Genomic DNA, 26,719 nt, shown 5'->3' on the forward strand with positions numbered 1-26,719 from the left:
CTTACTGGGAGCCAAGTGTCAATAATTGCAATGATAAGGGCAAGCCTAAACAAGATAACTCGCTGGAAAGAAATCCATACATTGTTTAACAGACTGACTTGTAACAGTTGTTATTAAATTTGTTGTAGCTGGCGAATGCCAAGAGCACACCAAATCCTGGGCCAAGTGAAAAGAAAATCTGTGCAGCAGCATCCACCCACACCTGGAAACAAAAGAAAAGAAGCTGATCAAAACTTTACAGCTATATACCTCTACATTATTACAATCATCAAATGATGATGCATCAGAATTGCCAAAGGACATATTAAACATTTAATTCCAATATGCATTTATTTTTAAGCAAGAGGAATGCTACAGTTTATTGCAGATGTAAATCCTCTGCAGACCTATGGCAAGGCACATCAGGGGAACCTCAAAAGGAAAGATTAAAAAGGCAGAGATAATGAGAGTGTGATTGCCCTATCCCTCTCAGCAGGGAGCGATCTTTCGCCGATATGTTTGTGTTCCCCTTTTGAAGATGCACCAAAAAAAGGGGTTAAAAATACAATCCTTGGTCTATACGTTGGCGACCTGACATGCTAGCGTGTGGACTGATATGCTGTGAAGGGCATAGCTTGAGAATAACCATTAAAACACTCCTGCACTGCAGGTAAATAAGGAAAGGACAATTTATTCCTCAACCATTAGCAGCCAGCCACTACCAAAAGGAGCCAGGTCAAATGAATTTCAACAAAGCCAAGAATTTCAAAATCATCTACTCAACTACAAACGTCAGTACTACTGGTATCATCCAATGTAACGGCCACAACATTATACTGTCCACTTTTCATGAATTACTCAGAAAATTGATCAATATATTTTATTTTACGCTTTCATCATCTTTTTGGACTCACTTCATTTTCGTTATCGGTTTGTATGCACGTGGAGTTATTATTAGCATTGTTGTGACCAATGTGGGGTTGGGTAAATAAAGAATAGGAACCAGTTCATTCCTCCTCAGCTGGGAATTTAATGATTTGAGATATCCCCTCTAGAACCATAAGAAATAGAGAAACCTCTTCTGAGGACTGGTCATAACACAATGGACCAAGATTTGCCCCATTACTTCAATCCATATATCCACAAATATGTAAACTATTCCCTTCATACTGTCTACACCATCGCCAAATTGCCCTCAAAGTCTCTGCTGCTCTAGAGAATATAGACTCAGCTGTCTGGATAACTGTAAGTTAGTCTTGAATATCAATACATCATTAATAAGTTGGTCATATCACTGTACACTTAGCGTTTCAAAAACTTTTCATGTTCTTCCATATTAAGTCACCCCAATCATGACACTCATTATGTAACAACCGTAGTGGCACTAATGCTGGCAACACACAGAATAAAATAACTCATCTCCCTTTGACCCATCCAAAGACTTTTCCATCTACTACATCACAGGTCACGACTCCAGAAGTGAAAATCCAATGTCATGGCATAATAGGCAAGAATTGAAGTTGAGTGGGAAGTTCTGTTAGGTGGTTAATCACTGTCAATAAATTACAATTTTAAACTGAGTGGGTCTGACCATAATCGTAAAGGTTAGTGACTGAAACATTTTGCCTATTTCTGTTGGGGTGTTTCAATGTTGCAAAGAGGCAATATTCAAGTTCCACCATCAGATGCTGCCACCTGAGCTTGTGCAGTTCTGACAGGTCAATGACGTACAGTTGAATCTATACCCGAGTATAATATTTAGTATCCCTGATAGCCTAATGTAGTACCAATCTGTGGCTAACAGATTCATTTGAAGAATAAAGCTCTCTTGTCCCGTTGCCACCAGTTTGAATCCACATTTCAGAATGCCACACCACCTTCCATCTTCAGTACCAACCCTCCTTATCCCCTCATTGAACAATATTGCCAATGCTGTGCCCAATAATGGCCAATAATGGGTCAGCATTATTCTAGCTAATGTCCTCAGATTACTCATTCTGTATTATATCCAGAACAAGACGGGGCCCTTGTATTGCAAAGTAGTAGTGTCCCTGTCACTGAGCCAAGAGGCCTGGATTCGAGTCCCACCTGTTCCAGAAGTGTGCAACAATGTCTCTGAACAGAGTGAATAGGAAAATACCTATAACCACATAAAGAAGCAGAAAAACATCCTTCCTTGACTATAGACCTAAAGATAACACTGATTTAATCCACAGTGTGGACCAATTTTGGATATGAATGTCAGCTGACTTTTAATAGATTTGTTTTAAGATGTTTAAACCTAAAAGGCAATTTTATTCCACTATTGGTTGTGTTGTTGAATTGATATGTTCAGAAGTATGATCTAGGTAATAAAGTTTACATTACAGGAAACCAATATCCGTTGGAACATGGGGGTTGGGAGACAATAATCATCCAAACATTAGCTGCCCATTCCTGAGGTAGACAGACATTGAAAATTATTGAGTCAGAGTCCTTGTCGCACCCCCTGGATGGCAAGACCCTAAACAACTGCTTTGAGCAGTAAACACCATCAAAGCTTATGAAAACGATATTCCCATATCAACACTAGAACTGATTTGCAATTTGCATGTACAAATGGTAAAAAAGTTAGCAGGGCAGACAGATAAGGTGGTTAAACGAGGCATATGGGATAGTTGCCTTGATTAGCTGAAGGCATAGAATTCAAGGACAAGAAGGTTATGCTGAAACTGTACAAAACACTGGAGTACTTGCACGTAGTTTTGGTCACCACATTATAGGAAAGATGTGAGTGCACTAGAGTGCATAGAAGATTTACCAGCGTGCTGCTTGTACTGAAGAGAGTGAGCTATGAGGACAGATTGAAAAGGTTAAGTTGAGGAGAAACCAAAGCATAGATCTGGTGATCAGGTAGACATCCACTCGTACAGGGGTCAATAAACAGGGGCAGTTGAGGAGAAACTTTATTCACGCAGAGAGTGGTGGGAGTCTGGGATGTACTGCCTAAAAGGATGGTTTAGTCAGATGAGTCTCGTAATATCTTAGCATTTAGCTATCCACTTGCATTGCCATAGCCTCTTGGGCTATGGGTTAAAAGCTGGAAATGGGATTAATATAGTCAGATCCTTGTTGAGTGGCACAGACACAATGGCTGTTTGGCCTACTGTAAAGTAAATGTCTGTAAGTCTAACTGGGCAACCACTCAATATACACAATCCACCCATTTTAACTGGGCAATGATCAGCCTTACCAGCAGTACTCAAAACTTCAATGTAGTTTTTTGGATGTAAATCTCATGTCCAAGAGATTGTGAAAGGTGCTATGAAAATGCAAGTTGCTTCTTTCACTTGGTGATATAGTTCTGCAATGAAATCCAAGATAACTGATGCTCCATTATAATGCCTGTTGAACAGTGAGTCAATCAGATAAGAGTGTATGCTGGGGCACTGCGTAAATTTAAGGAGGAGATAGACAGATTTTTAATTAGTAACAGGTTGATGGGTTATGGGGAGCAGACAGGAAAGTGAAGTTGAGGCTGAGATGAGATCAATCATGATCCTATCAAAAAGCGGAACAAACTCAAACGGCTGGACTACCTACTCCTGCTCCTAGTTCTTCTCTTCTTATGAGATCATTTCAATTATCTGCCCTCCATAATCCTAATTTTCTGACTTTGTGTGGATCTGATGGTCACTTCATCCCTGGAGACAGGTAATGGTTTCTGATAAAACCAGGGATACAGTCAACGAATTATAATACCCTTTAAATTGAGAATCTGGAGAATTGACATGGTTACACAAGTAATAAATAGTAGTGAAGAAGGGTCTGAAGAAGGGTCCAGGCCCGAAACGTCAGCTTTCCTGCTCCTCTGATGCTGCTTGGCCTGCTGTGTTCATCCAGCTCTACACCTTGTTATCTATAATAAATAGTAGTACCTTGTTTGTTTGCCAAGTCAATACGCATGTCTTTTTATAATTATATTGAACACAAACTGACAAATCCCATTTAATTAAAGCACAGATTAATTGCCACCATGAGTTATTATGCATTTTCAAGTAACACAGCGGGACAATAATTCCATGGCCGTATTTCCACTGGCTGTCTGGGATGCTATTTTCGTGAGAGTGTTTTGTTCTTAAAGGATAGCAACTATTAAACACAAAATGAAAAATCACAATGAAGGGTTTCATACACAGGAAAGCTGAACAGTTACTCAGGAACTAAATCTTTTACACATTTGGTTATATAGACTTGCTGTCCAAAGCTGATGCTGCAATTTTCTTTAAAATCAGGATTGTGACATGATGAACTAAATAAGAAGGAGTGTGGAGTGGGGTAAATCTCTATTGCGAACCTAAGGTGAGATGAATCACGTTAAATAAAAACAGTTATTAACTTCTGTTCTAGTAGCATAATTTTTACATATAAAGCTTTACATGCTGTAAAATATTTGGGTATTGTAATAGCTCTTGAGCATTCATTCCTCAGAGCACTAAGTATCAAAATCACATTTCCCTCAATAAAAGGTAATTTGAGAAATGGGAACCAATTCCTACACCTCAAATCTTTTTAGAATAGATTTTTTTAATAGAATCCCTACAGTGTGGAAACAGGCCCTTTGGCCCAACAAGTCCACACCGACCCTCAGAACATCCCACTGAGACCCATCCTCCTATAACCCATCTAAACTACACATCCCTTAACACTACGGGCAATTTAGTATGACCAATCCACTTAGCCTGCACAGCTTTGGACTTTGGGAGGAAAGTGGAGCACCCAGAGGAAACCCAAGCAGATATGGGGAGAACATGCAAACTCCACAGATAGCCACCCAAGGGTGAAATTGAACCCAGATTCCTGGCGCTGTGAGGCAGCAGTGCTAACCACTGAGCCATTGTGCCGCCTCGTGATTGGAAGAAAGGAGATGCAGCAAACAGCTTTGGTATAGATTAATATAAATACCATTCATTTAATTGTGATATTATTGATAAAAGATACCTACTTTTGGAAAAGTACAGTTATTTCCCTCTCTATTAGAAATATCACTCATACATCACTACATGTAAATGTAGATGGGTGGGTTAGTAAGTTTGCAGATGATACAAAGATTAGTGGAGTTGTGTATAGGGTAGAAGGTTGTCAGAGGATACAGCGGGATATAGATCAGTTGCAGATATGGGCGGAGAAATGGTATATGGAGTTTAATCTGGGTAAGTGTGAGGAAATCAAATGTTAAGGAAAAGTATACAGTTAAAGGCAGGATCCTGAAAAGCACTGACGTACAGAGAGATCTTGCAGTTCAAGTCCATAGCTCCCTGAAAGTGGCCGTGCAAATAAATAGGGGGTTAAAGAAGGCATTTGGCATGCTTGCCTTTATTGGTCAGGGAATTGAGTACATGAGTCACGGTGTCATGTTTATAAGATTTTGTTTAGGTCACACCTAGAGTGTTGCATTCAATTCTGGTTACCACATTACAGGAGGATGTGGAGACTTTGGAGAGGATGCAGAAGAGGTTTATCAGAATGCTGCCTGGATTAGAAGGTATGAGCTATAAGGAGAGGCTAGAAAAACTCGGGTTATTTTCTCTGGAGCAGCACAGGCTGAGAGGAGACATGATAGAAGTGGAGAAAATTATAAGATGCATATATAGGGTTTACGGTCAGAATCTTTTTCCCAGATTTGAAATGTCTAAAACTAAGGGGCGTGCATTTAAGGTGAGAGAGGGGAAGTTCAAAGGAGATGTGAGGGACAAATGTTTTTAACACGGAGAGTAGTAGATGTCTAGAACGAGTTTCCAGGGGTGGTGGTGGAGGCAGATATGATAGGGGCGTTTAAGGGACTTAAAGATAAACACATGAATAAGCAATGAATGGAAGGATATGGACCACGGGCAGGCAGAAGGCATTCATTTAATGTGGCGTCATGTACAGCACAACATCGTGAGCCGAAAGGCCCATTTGTGTGCTGCACAGTTCTCAGTTCTATGTTCTATACCAAAAACCAAGATCCAAGAAATGACTGGAGCTGACCTTTATATGATGGGGAGGGTCCTACTAAGTAGACACCCATGTCTAAGTGTTATGGTGAACACAGGCAATTCTTATCATTATTCCCTTTTTTGTTCTTATGTTGTAAGCAATACTGACAAGGCAATATGTCTTACCCGTGTCAAGTTCTTCTGAGGATGTTATGAGTATGCCACATCTTGTGGATTGTAGACTTCTGTGGGCCAGCCTGGGGAAGGGTGGTTGGCTGCCTTCCCAGAAGGACATTAACGAATCAATTTGTTTTTTATGGCGATCCAGTAACCATCATGGTCATCTTCTCTGGTGCCAAACCTCAAATTACCAGATTTGTTGAAATCAATTTTGTGACTTATTACTGTCTCTGCGTTGCTAATACAGTCCCTACCACTTATAATTATCCAATCGTATCATTATAAGCACTGGACAATGCATCATCTTGACAGAGACTAAAATATTTCTCTCTAGCAGTCTAGTAAACCCCTTTCAGTGCATTTATCTCCTTCCTTAAATAAGACCAAAACTACATAAAGTTTTTGAAATTGTGGTTTCTCCAATGCCCTGTATGTCTGAAACATAAACATCCTTACTTTTATATTTAATTTGTTTCAATAATGAAAGACAGCATTTCATTGGCCTTTTTAATTACTTGCAGTATCTGCATACTAACTTTTTGTGACTCATCCACTAGAATATCCAGATCCCTCTGTATCTCAGAATTCTGCAGTTGTTCTCCATTTAAATAATCAACATTTTTTTATTCTTCCTGCCAAAGTGAACAACTTCATATTTCCTCAAGTTGTATTCCATTGGACAGATTTTTGCCCACTCACTCAACTGATCTACTTTCATCTGCATCTTGTGCGCTTTTTTCACAACGTTTACTTTTCTACCTAGTTTTGCATCATCTATAAAATTAGCTACTGCACCTTTGCTCCCTTCATTTAAGTCTTCGATATAAATTGTAAAAAGCTAAATAACCAGGACAGATCCCTGCAGGACTCCACTTGTCATATCCTGCCAATCAGAAAAAGACTCATTTGTGTATACTCTGTTATCTGCCAGCCAGCTAATCTTCTATCCATGTTAGTATGTTATTCCTTAATAAAACTCACTGAGTCATGAGCACAGAATAGAAGAATTTTTAAGAGATTTAAATATAAATACAATATAATAAAGAGATAGAAAGACTTTACGGAATTTCCAAAATTCCCTAACTTCAGCCCATGATTATCCAAACATTACAAACTAAACTAAAAAGACAACAAGAAAGAACTTCCATCACAAGGCCAACAATTTCTTTACATTCAATTAAGTACTTTTGGAGTGTATTCACTCTTTTAACAGAGGGAAACACAGAACTCAATTTATGCACAACAAGTTCTTGCAAACAAAAAATGAGATAACCACCAATTATTCTACATTTAATGGTATGGGAGTGAAATAAAGATGTAACAGGTTTTGTAATGGTGAGATGTCTAAAGCTCTTGGATGCACTAAATAGCACCCTGCTGTGCCATTTTGGCTCTGAAAAATAATTAAGTAATCTCAAGATATTACTATTGTTGTTTTGTAGTCAAACACAGGAGCCAATGTGCCGACAGCAAGGCATTGCACCAAGCAATGTGACAATTGGTCAGAAGATTTCTCTTTAATGGGGTTAGTTGAGGGAATAGATCAGGATACTGGGTCACCTCCCATGTAATTCTTTGGGTAGCGCTCTGGAATCTTGTACATTCACCCAAGCAAGCAGCTAATGCCTGTATTTGAAAGGTCACTCAAAGACAATATTTCTGACAATGCAGTCCTTCATCCAGACTGCATCGCCTGATAAAGTCTCTAGAGTTCAACTGGAACTCACTGACCTCCTGGTTCAAAGCTAAGATTGTGAGTCACTAAGCCAAGGCCAATACAGAAAATTCATGATCAGGTCATTTTCAACATCATTTTCTAATATGCATGGCCACCATTAGCCAAAATGATGGAGTAAAATTTCAGCTAGTTATCTTATTCCTGGCCACTGACAAAAGAAGGTTATCATTTGGACTTTAGCTGTGTTCGTGTACTCCTATTTTGCCTATTGTGGTTGCCTGTCTCTGTGTGGCTTTGTTGTTGGCTTCATGCTCCAGAAGACAGGCTGCTGGGCTGTAATAATTTGCTACTGGGTGGCATCGCTTGCAACAACAACTGACTCAAGACCAGAGGAATACGCCCACCTGGGCCAGTTCGGACTTGAACAGCTCATTTGGAATCATAGAGTGATGCAGCATGGAAACAGACCCTTCGGTCCAACTAGTCCATGCCGAACATAATCCCAAACTAAACTAGTTCCACCTGCCCGCTCTTGGCCCTCCAAATCTTTCCTATTCATGTATCTATCCAAATGTCTTTTAAACGTTGTAATTGTGCCCACATCCCCACTTCCTCTGGAAGTTCATTCCACACGGGAACCATGCTCTGTGTAAAAAATTTGCCTCTTATACCTTTTTTAAATCTCTCTCCTCTCAACTTAAAAATATGCCCCCTAATCTTGAAATCCCCCATTCTAGGGAAAAGACAACTACCGTTAACTCTATCTATACCTCTCATTATTTTATAAACTTCTATCAGGTTGCCTCTCAACCTCCCTCACTCCAGTGAAAAAAGTCCCAGACTATTCAGCCTTTCTTTATAACTCAAACTTTCCATACCCAGCAAATCCTGGTGAATCTCTTCTCTGCCCTCTCCAGCTTAATCATATCCTTCCTATAACTGGGTGACCAGAACTGGACACAGTATTCCAAAAGAGGCCTCACTAACGTCCTCTACAACCTCAACATGACTTCCCAACTCCTTTACACAAATGACAGAACAATGAAGGCAAATGTGCCAAACGCCTTTTTAACAATCACGTCTATATGTGATGGAAACTTCAAAGAATTATGTACCTGCACCCCTAGATCCCTCTGTTCTACAACACTTTAGAAGGCCCTACCATTAATTGTTTAAGCCCTATCCTTGTTTGCTGTACGAAAATGCAATACCTCACATCTATCTAGATTGAACTCCATCTGCCATTTTTCAGCCCATTGACCCAAAGATCCCTAAATAATCTTAGAAAACTTTCTTCACAAACTACAATGCCACCAATTTTGGTGTCATCCACAAACTTACTAACCATGCCTTCTATATTCTCATCCAAATCATTTATATAAATGACAAACAAAACAGGACTCAGAACTGATTCCTGTGGAACACACTGGTCACAGGCCTCCAGTCCAAAAAGCAACCCTCCACCATTACTCTCTATCTCCTGCCATTAAGCCAATTATGTGTCCAATTGGCAAGCTCACCTGAATCCCATGTGACCTAACTTTACTAATTAGTCTACCATGCAGAACCTTATCAAAGGCTTTACCAAAATCCAAATAACAATGTCTACTGCTCTGCCATCATCAATCCTTTTGGTAACTTCCTCAAAAAATTCAGTCAAGTTTGTGAGACACGACTTTCCTCGCACAAAACCATACTGACTATCACTAATCAATTTTGGCCTCTCTAAGTGTCCATAAATCCTATCTTTTATCATCACCTCCAACAATTTACCCACAATCAAAGTCAAACTCACAGGTCTACAGTTCCCTAGTTTCTCCTTAGAACGTTCTTTAAACAAAGGTACAATATTAGCCATCCTCCAGTCATCAGGCACCTCACCCATAGTTACAGATGATGCAAATATTTCTGCAAGGGGTCTCAGAATTTCCTCTCTTACTTCCCACAACATTCTGGGATATATTAGATCAGGTCTCAGAGATTTATCCACCTTTATATTCTCTAAGACCTCCCAAACATCTTCTTCTGTAATGTGAACTGCCTTTAAAACATCAAAATGTATTTCTCTACATTCTCTAGACTCCATTTCTTCCTCCACAGTAAAAACTGACATGAAATATTCATTTAGTATCAACTCATGGGGTTCAACACAAAGACAACCTCCTTGATCTTTAAGAGGCGCTACCTTCTCTCTAGTTACCCTGTTGATTTTAATGTATTGTAGAATCTCTTTGGATTCTTCTTAACCTTAAGTGTCAATGCTATCTCATATCCTCTCTTTGCCTTCCTGATTTCTCTCTTAAGAATGCCCCTATACTCTATATATTGATTAAGAGATTCAATTGAACCAAGTTAACTATATCTGAAAGAAGATTCTCTTTTATTCTTGACTAGAACCTCAATATCTTTATTCATCCATTGTTCCTTAATCTTACCAGCTGTACCTTTCACTCTATAACAGGAACAAAATGCCTCTGAACTCTCTCATACTTTGAGTTGGAAAATACAGTCATCAAGCTCAGTAACTGTTCACATTTAATAAACGTGAAAACTGAACTATCAATCTTGAATAGATAATAACAGCAGTTATGTAGCTGCCAGGTTTTGTTGAATTAGAGGAAATGATAAACATTTGCATATTGTAAAGAACAAATAAGTAAACAAACATTGGTGGTTTCCTCCATTGTTCTATGACTTGATGAAACTGTCTTTGACTAATGGATACAGGTGTAGTGTAAAAAGCTAGTGATAGCTTTGGTCAATGGAATTAATCTCAACATCTACATGAAGTGCAGCTTCGCTCAAAGAGCTGAACGCAGTCTAGGCTGACATTTCAGTGCAGTATTGAATGAGTGCTGTATTCCTCAGATTTCTTACAGAAGATGCCACAGTGAACAGAATAAACAAAAGGAAGATATTCTATTACAATACTGTTGTATATTTTAGTGGCAGACATCAGCCAAGCTATTACACTAAAGCCTATCATTTACTTACCTTTAAAAACATACTGAACTGCTTAGGTACTTGGTAGCAAAGTTTCATCTTTAGGCACTGATAATGATCTGGCCACTAATTATAGAATCCTTACACATTGCAGAAAGAGGCCATTTGGCTCATCAAGTCTACACCAACCCTCCTTCCCAGTCCCACACCATATCCCTGCATGGGGTTTTTTAACCAAGGCTAACCCATCTAGCCTACACATCTCTGGACATGCCTAACCTGCACATCTTTGGACTGTGGGAGGAAACATGCAAACTTTACACAGACTGTGACCTAAGGCTGGAATTGAATCCAGATCCCTGGTGCAGTGAGGTTGCAGTGCTAACCACTGAGCCACCACGCCACCCTAATGTTCCAAATTGCGCCCATTTTGAGATATGTTATTTTTTCTTGTGTTTCCACTCAAACTCATTTACATATTACTGAATACAAAAGCTGCCATGACCCATGAATTAAGAATGTTTCTTTTTAAAAATTGCTTTCAAAAATATTCCTCGGTATTCTTCAGGTAGCCTGTAGCAGTTTGATTAATGAGGTTGAAATGATACTTAATCAATCCACCACTGTACCCTGATTCGAAAAGGCCCTGGAAGAGATTTCAAAATATACAGAACTGTATCCTACTTATACTAGTTACTTCGTAAATTTCATAAAATGCAAACATTTCTTTTAAAAAAAAACTTCTATTGGCCTCCTTGCAACCAAAAAAAAATTTACTTTTCTGCCTTTCCAAACTCCTGTGGATGAATGCCAATAACAAAGACTCCCATTGTAGATTAATTCATTCTGGGGGCGTGGGCAGTTTTGTGGGAAGGGCTGGAGCCTAGCACAATGGTTTTGAAAGTAATGTATGAGATCGTGGACACCTGATTTGTGTCAAACCTCATAAGTGCTTAAAATCCTTCAATCTTTAGTGCAGGTTGGGTCAACTTCAATTAAATTACATCAGACGAATCTAGCATAACCAAGTAGAAATGCTAACTTGTGGTTTGCAGGACAGAAGATGAATTTAAATAAATGCTGATCAATAAACTGCAAAAGTATACAGCTGGGGTTGGATGTTGCATGGAATTTTAGAAATAATTTCACTTTAACAGCCTAGTGAGGGCTCTCTGGCTCTCATTCCTAGTGGTTTTCTGAGTATGTATGCTCTGTGTATATCATGCCTGATGAGGTGCATGTTTCGTGCTGTTTGGGAGATCTTTGTATATTCACTTGCAAGGATTGAATATCATCTTTGTAAATATTCAACCTTTAGATTCTTTAATTCTCCAACAAGCCTCTCCACTTATTTAATATTCATTATTTTCTATAAGATGGTCAGGCAAAAATCTACAAAATTAATGGAAGATATATAGAGACATGCTGTTGAAAATTTAGTCTTGCACTCGTCAGGACAGATGCAAGAATATCAAATTTCAAAGGGAACAGCAATTTAGACTGCATGCACAATAGCAAGCTGATTGTGCAGCATTTTTAAAAATTCTTTCATGACATGTTGACATCACAGGCAAGGCCAGCATTTTGATGCCTTTCTCTGACTGCCTTTGACTGAGTTGCTAGCTTGTCCATTTCAGAAGGCAGTTAAGAGTGATCATACACTGTGGATCTAGAGTCATATATATCCCAGACCTGCTAAGGACAGTAATTTCCTTCCCTGAAGGATATCAGTGAACCACATGAGGTTTTACAACAAGTAATGGTAGATGACAGTCATTATAATTATGGAAACTAGCTTGCAATTTCAGATGCATAAAGTAAACTTTAACTGAGATTTGAACTCATGTCCACTGGGTTAGCCTACATTACCAGTGATATTACCACTATGCCATCATCTTCTCTGATGGATCCTGATAGTTTGAGATGTTGTCACGGCAATGTGTTAATAATCAGAGTTCACTTGTCCACCAATCAGCAATGTTTTTAGTGTCATTAGGCCATACAGCATGGAAACAGACCCTTCCGTCCAACTCGTCCATGCCAAACAAGTTTCCCAACTAAACTGGTCTCACCTTCCTGCATTTGGCCTATATCTCTCTAATCATTTCCTATTTGTCTGCCTGTCCAAATGTCTTTTAAAAGTTGTACCTGGACTTGCTTCTATCACTTCCTCTGGCAATTCATTCCATATATGAACCACTGTCTATGTGAAAAAAATTGCCCCTCAGGTCCCTTTTAAAGCTTTCTCCTCTCACCTTAAAACACTCTAGTTTCAAATTCCCCCACCCTACGGAAAAGAGTCTTTGCAATTCACCTTATCAATGCCCCTCATGATTTTATAAACTTCTATTTCTCATGCAGTATAAATTATTATTTCCTTTGAAATTTGACATTCTTACATTTGTCCTGATGAGTGCAAGGTGAAAAGCTTCATTAGCTGTTTCTTTACTCAGCGGAGCTCAAATTCGGTAATACTAAGTGACTATGGTTAAAGAAAAGGCATCTCCAGGGACACAACATTCCTTCAGTAGCACACTAAATTGTCAGCCTAGAGTTTTCACTCCAGTTTTGTAGCAAGACCTATCCCCATGGCTAGCTAGCTCAGTGATCTCATCCTCCACTGTCACATCACCTCAGTTTCACGTATGAGGTTTACCCATTTGCATTTAGCACCAGGGAGGGTGAAGAAGCCACACTGCAGATCCTTGTGGCATGAAAGAAAACACAGAGAGATGGAGGAGGCAAAGTGGCTTTGAGAGCAGGCCATTTTACTTTATTCCTTTAATGGGGCAGGCTACAATAACACCACAATTGGATACGGTGCACACTGCATATGTCCCTTTCACTAAAAAAACTTGATACAATTCCCTGTCAGTGTCATGCGGTCCTACAATGGTATTGTACAAGTACTGTTCTGCTAATTTCATAGTATTTTGACAGCACTTAGAGTGTTAAACTATTGAGATTTTGACATACTTTGGCTGCCTGGTAGGTCCCAGAGGATCTGAAATGAGTTAAGTCACCAGTATTAAAGCAAGGGCCACTGTGGTTCTGGTTGACTCACCTGGGTGGTAAGCAGTTTGTTCCATTCAGGTTTAAGGTAGAAGAGCAGTCCTCTCCAGGCTCCAGGTAGAGTGGCACCTCGTATCAGGAGAATAAACAGTACAACATAGGGGAGAGTGGCTGTCACCCACACAACCTATACAAGAAATAACAACTTAGGCAATTTTAAAAATTAAAATAAACATGCATTCTGTGTGCTCCAGAGATATTTGCAATAAGCAGACTAACTGCTGCAAAGGTGCCAAACCAACCTGAGTAATTTATGACATGATGACGCTAGTGCATGTCAGTTTAAAAACTGCGGTGGTGCTTTATTCTGCTGGGGAACAAGGTTCCTGAGATTCAGAGCTCTGCAATTACACGCTTCAGTGCAGATTCAGGCTGCAATCCATGTTGCCCCAGGTTGGAAGAAGAACAAGGGCAGCTCTGCACGGCACAAGTTAAATTTTAAAGCCGCATGAGTGGCCTCATGAATCTTGCTCCGCTGCGGACAGCAGGTATAAACATTTGGCTGTGGTCATCTCCTGGAAGGAACTTCTCAACTCCACCAGGGACCAGGTCAGGACACCAGTCATAGGCAAAGCAACATGCCCTGTCCAGGAGCTCTAGTGCCACTCTGAACTGGCTGCCAGGAGGAGCTGACTAACAATGAAAAGCCTACTGGTTCATTCATTCATCCAGATAAACCCATCATTTCCATTCAGCATTGTGAGTAAACATTTGAGAAACGATTTCTCAATACTGTATCTGCCCCATTCAGTCCAAGTGTGGAAAGGACCTTATGTTACCAGGCCTGCAGCTGTCTCTCTTCATTTGAATCAATGTCTCCTTGTACAATCTGCACTGGTTAAATTAACAAGGTATTTACAGTGTCACTGACCATCCAATATAATGTCAATGAATAATCCAGGATGACTCTTTTCTGGTTTCATTTTCCTCCAGCAGTGCTAAAGGAGCTCGGGACCTTAATAAACTGGAGATAAAAAAATCTATATTTAATTATTTCAACCCTTGCCCTCCAATCTATATCAACCATGACCCAGCACATTGGTGATTGAAAATTGCACACCACACCACTTTCCTGGGTACTCTTCACTTTAAAAGTGTCTTTAAAACAGTAATAGATAATACAGCTCAAAATTAAATGTATATCTGGAATATTTGGGCTTACAAATGGTCAACAATTCTCTAGAACCCTGTGTCTGGGAAAAGACAGCATGGTTGCAAGTCTGAGAGACAGCAATCCCAGCCCCATGGGTAATCTCTTTATCTGAATGCACAAAGTCTGTGGGAGGCCAGGCCCATTCTGAGCTACAGGCTGGTGGCGTGTCGTTGGAGTCAGCTACAACATGACAACTGCTGCAGCGAGAGGCAGTGGAACATTGGTGGAGCTTCCAGAGGTTATGTACATCCATGCACAGATCACGAAGAGACCAACCAAGCCCTAAGTCAGGTGTGTGCATGTATACGATTTCTAACTTCAAGAGGTTAGTGACTACCATGGAAAACCTGCTCCAGCTCTCACTCAGTGGATGCCAGAGCTGCACAGAACTCTGCATTCCAACAGCCTTATCTATGAGCTCAACACACCAAATGCAAAATGACAGCAGCTTGAATTCTCCACCAGCCAGGAGAAACACATAGCTTCACTTCAAGTTGACTGCTGATTATTATTATCTGGAAACAGTAAGCCTTGTTTCTGTTAGGTCTTTCACTCATTCTTACTGTTTCTTCAACTGCTTTCTCCTTTGAGTGTTCTTACCCACAAAACAACCTTGTTCCTACAACGGCCTGGAAGGGGTCGAATGTGGTGTGACCATCCAGTTCCTCAGCTTTGAGATTGTGCACCCAGGCACTGGGCGATGCAGGGCAAAATGAAGGATGCATCAGCAGAAGTGAAAACAGGTAAGGTGTTATTGGAATCTTTCTGTAAAGGCCAAAAGGTCACAGGAACCAGGATGTCCTTAAGTTGGTTTACATATATCTCAACGTACACAGCCTCTGGTCCAAAGATCCCTCATTCAGACTGGCCAGCTGACTCCTGCATATTGTCAATGTCGGAGGCAAAATTGTGATGATGTTCTGAGGTTGTTCAGCACACAGCAGACCATCTTAATTCAGGAAACCTACACTGAGGCATGACGCACTCCAACAGATTGATCTAGGCTCCTGAATCACAACTTCAGAAGCCCCAAGGCCAATGGACTGCTCACTCAAGCTGGACTATGGTGGGTATCGTACCTCCTGCATGCATCCATGTGGACTTTCACAGGCAGGAATAGCCATGTCTTTATTTGATCTCTGATTTCCATGTATTCAACCCTGAAAGTGTGCAAGGGATTGGAGAAGCTGCCCTGGGGCTGACCAACTTGGGGCTGCCAACATACATGTTGGCATGTTATGTTATGATGTTATGATCGTCCTTTCTGAATGGTCACACTCCTGCCAGAGCAGACCAGTTGCTGGGATAGAAGCCCTTCCTGTTAATAAAGGCCCTGTCAGGTCCATGGGAGCTTTGATAGTCATGTGCATTCAGTCAATGACAACTTGCACTTGATTGGATCCAGTGACAGTCCCAAAGCCAATGGGCCTCTCTGCCTGACTTTCCAAATTGCTGTGGCATTGCTTATCATCTTGAACACAGCAATAGTCACCTCCTTGACGTATCAATGTTCTGCAAACTGGGACGTTCCAAAAGAAAATCTCCAATGCATTCATAGACACAGCCACAGAAGTTGATAGCCACAGTGATCTTCAGCACCACTGCCATTGGGTGTCCACCAGATCCAATGGGTCTCAGCTTGTCCTCCAGCACAGTGCAGAAATTGGAGATGGAGATTGGGTTGGCACAGATTGGGAATGGAGATCGGGGTTAGCACAGATTGGGAACAGAGATTGGGAATGGCCTCCCTAGAGTGCAATCTTCACTAACCTCAATACATGGAGATTTGTAAAAGGTTCAGCCTCTGGGAGGGCTACACTCTTTCCTGGAGATTGGTTTTTCAGGGTTCGTATCTTTTGATATGCTCTTCGTCTCTGGCCTGCACACCCTGTCCTCCTATTGGTCCCTCACCCACTCTACCTCCAAACTCACTCTAAATACCCTGATAAATGTAAAACCATGGTTACAAGGAGACCATAGTTGAGAAGTACCGATTACAGAATAAAGAATAATTTTGAAAAGACAGAGTGAAAAAGGAGGAGTAGCCCTAATAGTAAAGAATGGCATTGGGACATTAGTTGGAAAGGTTTTTGGCTCAGAAGACTAGGAAGTAGAATCAACATTCGAAAAAAAGGAAAATGTAAGCTCTTAAGCCACCTAACAGTAGTAACTGGTGAACTGTACGTTAAGCAAGAAATAATTGAAACTGTAACAAAAGCAATGGAACAATTGTAAAGTGTTTTAAATATACAAGGCACCAATCAAATTGGCAGAGGTAGGCTAGAAGATGGATTTGTAGAATGTCTTCTGGAACAATACATAAAGGAATCAATTAGGAAAAGAGTTACTTTGAATTGAGTATTGTGCAGTGAAGCAGTGTTAATTAGTAATCTCATAGTAAAAACCGCTGAGAAACGTGATCAACATACAGCAATATGCAGTCTAAGTACAACAGCAAGATACACTGGTCCTAAGCAAAATTCTGAAACTTAAAGCACAGCAGATAACACAGTATGAGAAGGGAGCTGGTTAAGGTTGGTTGGGTAAATAAACTAAAATATATAGTGATAAAGAAATAATGGGAAATATTTAAAGAAACAATTAAAAATGTTCAACTAAAATGTATTTCATGAAAAACCAAAAAGAAAGCAAGAGAGATCCACCTACTAAGCAAGTTAAGGATAGTGTTATATTGAAAGCAAAGGCTTAATGTTGCAAAGACCCGTGTTAAAACAGAGGATCAGGAGTATTTCTAAACCGGTGAAAATGAAGAAAATAGAATGCAAGAGTAAGCTAGCTCGGAAGATGAAAACCGATTGTAAGAACTTTAAGAGATCATCATGGTCAATGAGGTTTAATAAGTGCTTAAAAAGAGTAGAATTTAAGAAAACATTGGTCCCTTAACGGCAAAACCTGGAGAAATTTTGGTGCAGGGAATAAGGAAACAGCCATGACATACAATAATATATTGTGTCTGAATTCACATAAATTCATGCACATTACACACAGGTTAACCAAGGAGCTAAATAAAAGTAAGGGATTCATAATGTAGTTAAGAACAATTTTAAAAATGCATTAATGTAGAGAATCTCAAGGAGCTAAAATCTGACCAGCACACAGAACTTTAATGGCCTACATCCAAGAATTCTAACTGGGATTGCTGCAGAGATACAGGATGTGCTGGTTACGATTTTCCAAAATTTCTTGGATTCTAGACTGGAATCTGAGAAAGGAATCTAAGAGAAAATTGCCAGCTGATCTGACATCAGTCATCAAGAAAATGCTGGAATCGTTTATTAAGGAAGTCTTAACTAAGTATTCAGAAAACCTTAGCATGATCAAACAAAGCAAACAGTTTTACGAAAGAAATTGTTCTTGGCAAGTTTATTAAAGGTTTTGAAGATTTACTGAATAGAATAAGATAAAGGGGAACCAGTGGATGTATTACACTTGGATTTTAAAAAGCCAATCACTAAGGTGTCACACTAAAAGATTATATGCAAGGCAACGGGTTGTAGAGTTGAGGGTAATATTTTACCATGGATGTAGGATTAGTTAATGTCCTAGAAACAAAGAGTAGATATAAATGGGACATTTTCAATTTATCAGCTTGTAATGACTAGAGTGTCACAAGGCTTTGTGCTGGGTCTCATTTATTTACAACATACCTTAATGACTTAGGCAAAGAAACTGAAAGTAATCTATCCAAGTTTTAAAGATACAAAGTCAGGTAGGAATGGATGTTGTGAGGAAGATGCGAAGAGGCCGTAAAGAGATATAGATGAGTTAAATAAGCCTGCAAGAAGATGGCAAATGTTTGAAGTGTTATGCTATTCGCATTGGTAGTAAGAAAGAAAAGCAGAATGCCTTTTAAAAGTGGAACTTGTAAATATTGATGTCTGGAGAGACTTGAGTTTACACATACTAGGAACACAGAAAATTAACACACAGGTACAGCAAGCAATTAGGAAGCAAAGGACATGTTGGCTTTTACTGGGAGGGGGCTGGAGTACAATAAGAAGCCCTCCTGTAGTTGTACGGATCTTTGATGAGGACATCCCTGCATTACTGTGCATAATTTGGTTTCCATATTTAAGAGGAAAAACACTGTCTTATTGTCAGCACAGCTAGGATCATAGAATCCCTAAAATGCAGAAAGACACCATTCTGCCCATCAAATCTACACAACCCTCTGAACAGCATCCCACCCGGACCTCCACCCTATCCCTGTAACCATGACCAATTCAGCTAACCTGCACAGCCTTGGACTGTGGAAGGAAACTGGAGCACCTGAAGGAAACCCACAGAGACACAGGGAGACCATGCAAGCTCCACACAGACAGTCATCCAAGGCTGGACTCAAACCCAGGTCCCTGGTGCTGTGAGGCAGCAGTGCTAACCGCTGAGCCACTGTGCCACCCACTAGCTCCACTAGTTTGGCTCCAGTACATTGGTGCCTGGATTAGGGGTTGACCTATGATGAAGAGTTGAGGCCTATATTCTCTGGAATTTAAAAAGAATCACAAGTGTTGAATGCAAGTATCTGATTAAACATACAAAATTCTGAAACTATTAGACATCCAGCAGTTGATTGCCCTACCTGGGAGAATATATAACATGGGTGCACTATCTCAGAACAAGGGACTGAGTATCTTACACTGTGACGAGGAGGTATTTCCTGACTCAAAGGGTTGTGAATCTTTCAAATTCTCTACCTCAAGTGTTTTGGATTCTCCATTGTTGAAGGCACTTGGGGCTGAGATGGACAGATTTTTTTTTGGTTCCTCAGGGAAACAAGGAAAGTGAGGGACAGTTACGAAAGTGGAGTAGCAGCAAAAGATCAACTTTACTGATACTAAATTGTGCAGCAAGTTGAAGGGGATGTTTGGTTCACTCCTGCACCTACTGCTAAAGTTGTCCACTGCTGGCACCTTCTGAAACTGGTGTGTTTCCCATTGTCCAATGAATTGTGGGTACTGATGCCACTAGAATAATATCTAGTGCAACCGTCTGTGTGGGCTTCACCAGAAATTATCCTCAAAATTTGTAACCCCATCCTGTGTCCATGTCTTTGTGTGGTGCAAGTTCACCCTCCTCCATTCATTGGACAATGGCAAGCACCAGGAAAATATCCCAGCTTTTTAGCACTTCTGCATTTGAGAGATTCTGGAGGTCATGAATGACACCTTGTGAATGCAAGTATTTTTGTTTTCCCATTGTCAATTGTGAATCAGACTCTTTTAGGTGCTAAAATGTGAATCACAAGAACTCATCAACTCTGCAATTAATAATGTTCCAATAAAAAATGCATAACATACAGTGCATACCCAGCCTCTTAAGTTTACGAGAGATATTTGTGTAGCCATTGCGAGAGTTTTTTAAAAGACCTGGAATAGCCCAAGGAAGTGAACTTAAAATTGGAAATTTTGCAATATTTTTAATTACAATTACAAGCCTAGTGATAAAATAGTTTGAAACACAATAAAATGATTCAGAAGTTCAGTATTAAAACAATTGTTAATGAGGTGAATGCAAGCATCATAAATATCAACTCGTGGTACGTACAGAAGAGAACTCCTAGGACTCAATAAAGTTAGGAATAGAAATTAGAGTATTAAACTTGGAAAAGGGATTCAAACCTTGGCAATGGAAGCAAAGTGCAAGTTCTATCTTAGATGAGATGAGGTAAAATGAGTTTTAATTTTTAACTTTTTTCATGAAATTTCAACAGATGTATTAAATTACAGTTATTGTGGGATCATTTGTACATGGTTACATTTTGTTTCTCTGGAGATAGAACTCATGCCTTTGGCCAAAAAAACAGCAATTTCAAAGACAAAAGGATGAGATTATTCAAAACTCAACCAAGATTGTTTTGGCTGAGCCTAATTATTGGTGCGAACAGCCAAGATCCCTGGTCATTTGTAACCTTGACATGAATTTAGTGGAAGCACAGTCAAATATGTTGTAGAACTGGATCAGTGCATAATTTAATAAGTGACAAATGGAGACTAGAATTGTCAGAGAATCAATGGAGGAGTTGATCTCCACAAAACAGTATGACCATAACGAGTGCACTTTGGACCTCTTCCAGAGAGATGTCACAACTGAAATCGTACATTTAGAATTAGATGTTTAGAACTTAAAAGTCCTGATTCTATCAAACCCGATCACAGGCAAGAAAATGACACCACTTAGGGAGTAAGAAATGTCTGAAAAGCAGAGACATGAGATATTCTGGCAGCAGTAGAAAGAAGAACCTGTGAGAGAGTGGCTACAACTATTCTCTCTCTTGGGCTGAATCCCTTTTATAAATGTTCTGAGTTTATTGATAACAATAACTGCTTAATAACAATTTTCATATCTTGTCCAGAGATGATATTATGCTCTTGGCAAATTTCATTTGCTCCACTCAAGAAAATGAATGACTTTTTGATACTTTTTAAAATCTGCATAAGATTGGCTGTTCATGTCTATGTCTGCTGTGAAAATTGTAACTCGTAAGAATTAAAATGCAGCTACTAACCGCAAAATTTTACCAAAATAAATTATTGGAATGGTCTACATAACTTTACCAAGAATCATTAACTCATTAAAAGCAATAATTGATCTTCTTCAATTGCTAGTCCTGTGTCTAATTATTCAGTCTAATACTCTACATTTGATTTATAAACATAGTAATGGGTCCCACCTATTGCCTGGACGGTTTCCTTTCTGAACAGCACAGTGAGTGTACATGTATTAGATGGACTATAGCAGGGAGGCTCAGCACAAACTTCTGAAGGATAATTAGAGATGTGCAATAAATGTTGACCTTTTAACCTGTGAAAGTATAAAAAATGCTAGATCGACAAACACACACACACAGTCTCTTTTTCAATATGATTTAGGTCCACCTACCTTTCCAGAAGTCTTTACACCTTTCCAAATACTAAAATACACCACAACAAATATAAAGAAGAGACAAAGTGCTAACTGCCAGCTGATGCCACCCAGGTCATCCAATCCGTTTGATTTGTTAACCTGAAGTACTTGGCGACTGCAATGAAAATAAATGTCACAGATTACAGCGATATTTTCAGATGTCAATTTGCATAAAAAATGCATCATTGATTTCTTTTAGTCTCAAAGTTCCCTGGGTGATTTTGTTTCCTTACAATCTCTCATTCCCCTTCTTCCACAAGGCAATTAAAGATGGGCAACAAATGTTGACTTCACAAGTGATGAAGGAAAAGTTATCATAGTGACAGAGGACTATAGGGCTGCTCTTTCATTAGGCTATTGATGAGTTTAACCTGAGGGTCACCATGCCTCAGGTTAGGGGCAAGGTTAAGAATGTTGGACCTTTATGGAAGCCTCAGCAAGTGCAGGAATTAAACCCATGCTGTGTGGCATCACTCTGCATTGCAAACCAGCCATCTTACCAACCAGCCTAAAATGGTGAGATTTGCATCAAATAAAATCTGGAATTAAAAGGTGGTCTGATGGCAACTATGGTTGTAAAAATCCATCTAGTTCACTAATGTCCTCAGGAAAGCAACTGACATTGGAACAGGAAATTAGGCAGGGTGTAAAACAGATTTCAACATGGCTACAGCCTTCTTTGTGCTGTTGCTCAAGGTGAATTTCAGCATCAGCTAGACTTTTAGCTGATTTGTTTTTTGCAGAACCCTAACATGGAGTCCCTTTTACTTTTCCTAATTTTTTTTTTTAAATACAGGGTACAATAACATCGTTGATGGAAGCGTCCACACCAACCTGCACTGGCTCTCTGTCCTCTAGTGAGTTGCTTTCAAATTTCTCGTTCTTGTTTTGAAATAGCTCCATGATCTTAGCATATCCTCCATAAATCTTCCCCAGCTCTACGTTCGAGCTCAGGTTGTTCTAAATCTGGCCTTCTCTGTATCCCTACCTACTTTTGCTGCACTGTTGACTTGGTCATCATGTTTTTTTTTTAAAAAGTCCTCTTTTGAGTGTTTTTATTAAAATACATCCACATATTTCATCAAATGAGACTTTTCTAGGCGCAAATATGCACATATCTAAGTGCAGTAACATATTTTCACAGCCAGGATCTAACATATTTTCTCAACTTTAAGATGGAAAATGTTCTTAGTTAAGCCACATTAAGTTTTGGAATGCAGGAAGGGAGTAATGACTCTGCCACTTGTTAGTGTGAGAAACTGGTAGAAGAAAGAGGGAGAAACCTTCCTTAGTGATGGCAACACAGATTTATGTATAACTATTCACATGAGAGATTGAAAAATCAATAAACAACATCACTATTGTACAAGGAACTGTAATCGGATAAAGCCAAAACAGTGCCAAAGTGAAATAAAATGAAGGTCAGAATTGGGCAACAGCCAAAAGTGCACATGAAAGCAATTCTGACCCAAGTGCATGTAGACAATTAATCACCAACAAAAAAAATACTTTTAATTAACTGAGGAACTGAATGCTTCAGTGATGATTTTATGAGATTTCCTATTTTCATATAGAAGCTTGTGGATTTCATTTATGTATATCCTTATGAAATACATCACAATCATACATCACACTATGTGAGCAATGCATCGACAGTTTATGAAGAAGCGGATGATGATTGTAAAGAACAGCTGTGATGGGTTGGACTGCAGAGTGGAATAAAATACACATTAAAGGTAATCTGATAGGACACACTTAATGATATTGGCTTGGCTGTTCCTTTACTGAAGGAGACAATGGCACTAAATTTCCTTCCTCCACTGCAGAAAATGCTGACTTTTTGTTGCTTTGAAAAAAGTCCAGGTGAATAGCTAGTATCCCAAACACTCTGCTCTGTTAGTACCACCATAAATTATCACACATGTGCTACTCCCTGTCTATTGGGATATTCCCAGAACAATACAGCTCAGTAGGAGGCCATTTAGCTCATCATGACTGCGCTGACAACAATGGAAATCAAAATGGACTGACAATAGTACCTTGATCAAGCATTGACAAATGGATTTTGCAGTTTTGCTTTTTAAGTGACAATGATTCAGGCAGACTCTGCCAAGAGTCATTGGGTGGCATAAAGTTGGAAGTATTTTTTTTCTATCAACACTCCAGCTTCCTGAAACAGACTGGCAAGCCAGATACTTAACCTGGCTGAGTTTTCTTGCCCGAAGCACAGGATGCAGTTACATGCACTTACATGTAAAACTCTTCTGCAGGAGAGGTGGAGTACTTGGTCCAGGTGATGTTATCTTTTACAAAGTATTTGGTGCAGTTCTGAGTATTCCATTTATTGTTACAGCTGGTCCATGGGAGCTCAGAAGTAAATGATGAGTAGAGGTAGTACAAAGCCCAGGCGATAATGGTATTGTAGTAAAAGGAAACATATAGTGCTACTATACAGATTGCATATCCAATCCCTACAAAGAATGAAAGGGGATAATGTTTGAAAGAATCTAGAAAAAGCAGAGACTGAAGAACCATTACAATAGTTAGATATTTTACTTATAAAAATCAACCAAGGTTTCAGTTGATACCTGACTTCCCAACCTTGGAACTGAAATACAGAATAATAAAAAGGTAAAACAGCTCTAATGAAGCAGGGTTTAGCTTGCATTCAGTATTGTGTTTTAATGCTACTTTCTATGAGACAAATATTCCACAGTGAGATTCTCAGCAAGTATGATTGCAATGTTCAAGTGTGACTTTTGCTGTTTCTCTTGAGATAATATGATAATTTCAGTTATAACAACCAGACAGCAATTACTGAAGGTCCAAAGTGAGTTATTGTGCTTGATTTTCGTTAACTGTAATGGAATAGGTTTTGGCTGGGTTAAATTCATTCTAATCATCACTTGCATCCCAATTACAATAGGAACGGAACACGAGTTAACCCGCAATTCTAAGTCTCTGTTTACTCTAAACAGTATATTTTCATGCTCGACTGACAAACTAGACATTCATTGGCTGTGCATCAGCAATAGGTACAATAATAAAATTGATGATCAGAGGCAACTTTAAGGCTTACTTATCTAATGAAAACCTTGTAAACTGCACCTAGCTCTCTGGAGGGGTGTCACACAAATTGTTAGCATTGGAGGAATGGAGAATTGTGTGGGAGGTTTCATGGTATGAACACATTTCAGAGTAAAACCATGAGAAGATTTAAAATTGAGGATAAAGATTGTGAATTCTAGTTGTTGGTGGAACGGAAATAATGTAGAATATTGAGAAGAGAGGTGACAAATTTTGTGCTAGATAGGATATGGAGAACAGAGATAGCTGAAAAAGCTCAGCAGGTCTGGCAGCATCTGTGGACAGAAATCCGAGTTAATGTTTCAGTTTGAGTGACCCTTCCTGAAAACCTCCCCAATTCTCTCTCAACAGATGCTGTCAGACCTGCTGAGTATCTCCAGCAATTTCTGCTTTTGTTTCTGATTTACAGCATCCACAATTATTTCGGTTTTTACGGTGAACAGAGTTTGGGAGGACCTGAAATTTAGACAGTATGCATGAAATTCAACATCTGTGCCTGGATCTTTGATGACAGAGTATGAATCTCTGTCCTTATAAAAATTGACCTTTGACAGTTTACTTTGTGCAACTAACACACAGTATAATCTGATCTAACCTAGTGAATAGCAGCAGCTAATTAAAATTTTTGAGGCGGCTTCACAAATGTCCTCATTAATAGGAGAGCCTGACACTTCAGTGCAATAGACAAAGCTGATGCATTTGCATCCATCGTCAGCCAGAAATGCTGACTGGATGATGCAACTCAGCCTTCTTCTGAGGTTTCCAGCAATCAACCAATTCAATTCATTCTATGCAACATCAATAAAGTGTAAAGCCACCAGATACTGAAAAGGTATGCACTCTGACAACATTCCAGCAATCATGCTGAAGAGTTGTGCTCTAGAACTAGCCATGCTACTAGCCAAGTTGTTTTAGAATGGTTACAACACTGGCAGCTATCCAACAATGTGAAAAATTTCCCAGCTGAGTCCTGTCCGCTAAAAAAGGACAAATCTAACCAACCACTTACTGCTCTATCAGTCCACTCATAATCAACAGCTAAGTGTTGGAAAGGGTCGTCAATACTGGCATCAAACAGCACTTGCTCAACAATAATCTGCTCAGTGACACTCAGTTTGGGTTCTGGCAGGACCACCCAGCTCCTGATTTCTTTACAGTCTCGGTCCAAACAAGGTCAAAACTGCTGAACTTCAGAGGTGTGGTGACAGTGACTGTCCTTGACATCAAACTGTGGCAAATCTAGAATCAATGGGAATCAGGGGAACTCTGCACTGGTTAGAGTCATACCTAGCACAACAGAAGATGGTTCTGGTTGTTGGAGATCAATCACCTCAGCTCCAGGACATCTCCACAGGTGTTCCACAGGGTAGTGTCCTAAGCCCGATCATCTTCAGCTGCTTCAATGACCTTCCCTCCATCGTGAAGGCAGCATTAGGGATGTTCACTGATGATTGCACAATCATTAGCACCATTCACGACTCCTCAGATACTGAAGCAGCTCGTGTTCATGTGCAGCACAATCTGGACAACAGTCAGGCTTGGGCTGATAAATGGCAAGTATGAATTGCACCACACAAACACCAAGCAACGACTGACTCAAACAAGAAAGAATCTAACCATTGTCACTTGCTGGTCAAAGGCATTACTATTGCTGAATCTCCCACTATCAACATCCTGGAGGATTACCATTGATGAGAAAATAAACTGGACTGGCTACATAAATACTGTGGGTACTGTAAATAG

The 26,719-nt window shown here is 39.6% G+C and overlaps 1 protein-coding gene across 1 annotated transcript in view; it reads right to left on the reverse strand.

The window, feature by feature from the left end:
• Positions 1-26,719, reverse strand: part of slc6a4a (solute carrier family 6 member 4a) — a 64,661-nt gene that overhangs the window by 27,405 nt on the left and 10,537 nt on the right. The window contains exons 5-8 of the mRNA XM_048612753.1: positions 24,141-24,360; positions 21,866-22,004; positions 13,805-13,939; positions 99-202 (exon numbers count right to left, since the gene is read on the reverse strand). Of these exons, the coding sequence (XP_048468710.1) occupies positions 99-202; positions 13,805-13,939; positions 21,866-22,004; positions 24,141-24,360 (598 nt within the window). The remainder of the gene's footprint in view (positions 1-98; positions 203-13,804; positions 13,940-21,865; positions 22,005-24,140; positions 24,361-26,719) is intronic.

Source organism: Rhincodon typus, chromosome 26 (assembly GCF_021869965.1).
Source record: "Rhincodon typus isolate 14 chromosome 26, sRhiTyp1.1, whole genome shotgun sequence".
Lineage (NCBI taxonomy): Eukaryota > Metazoa > Chordata > Chondrichthyes > Orectolobiformes > Rhincodontidae > Rhincodon > Rhincodon typus.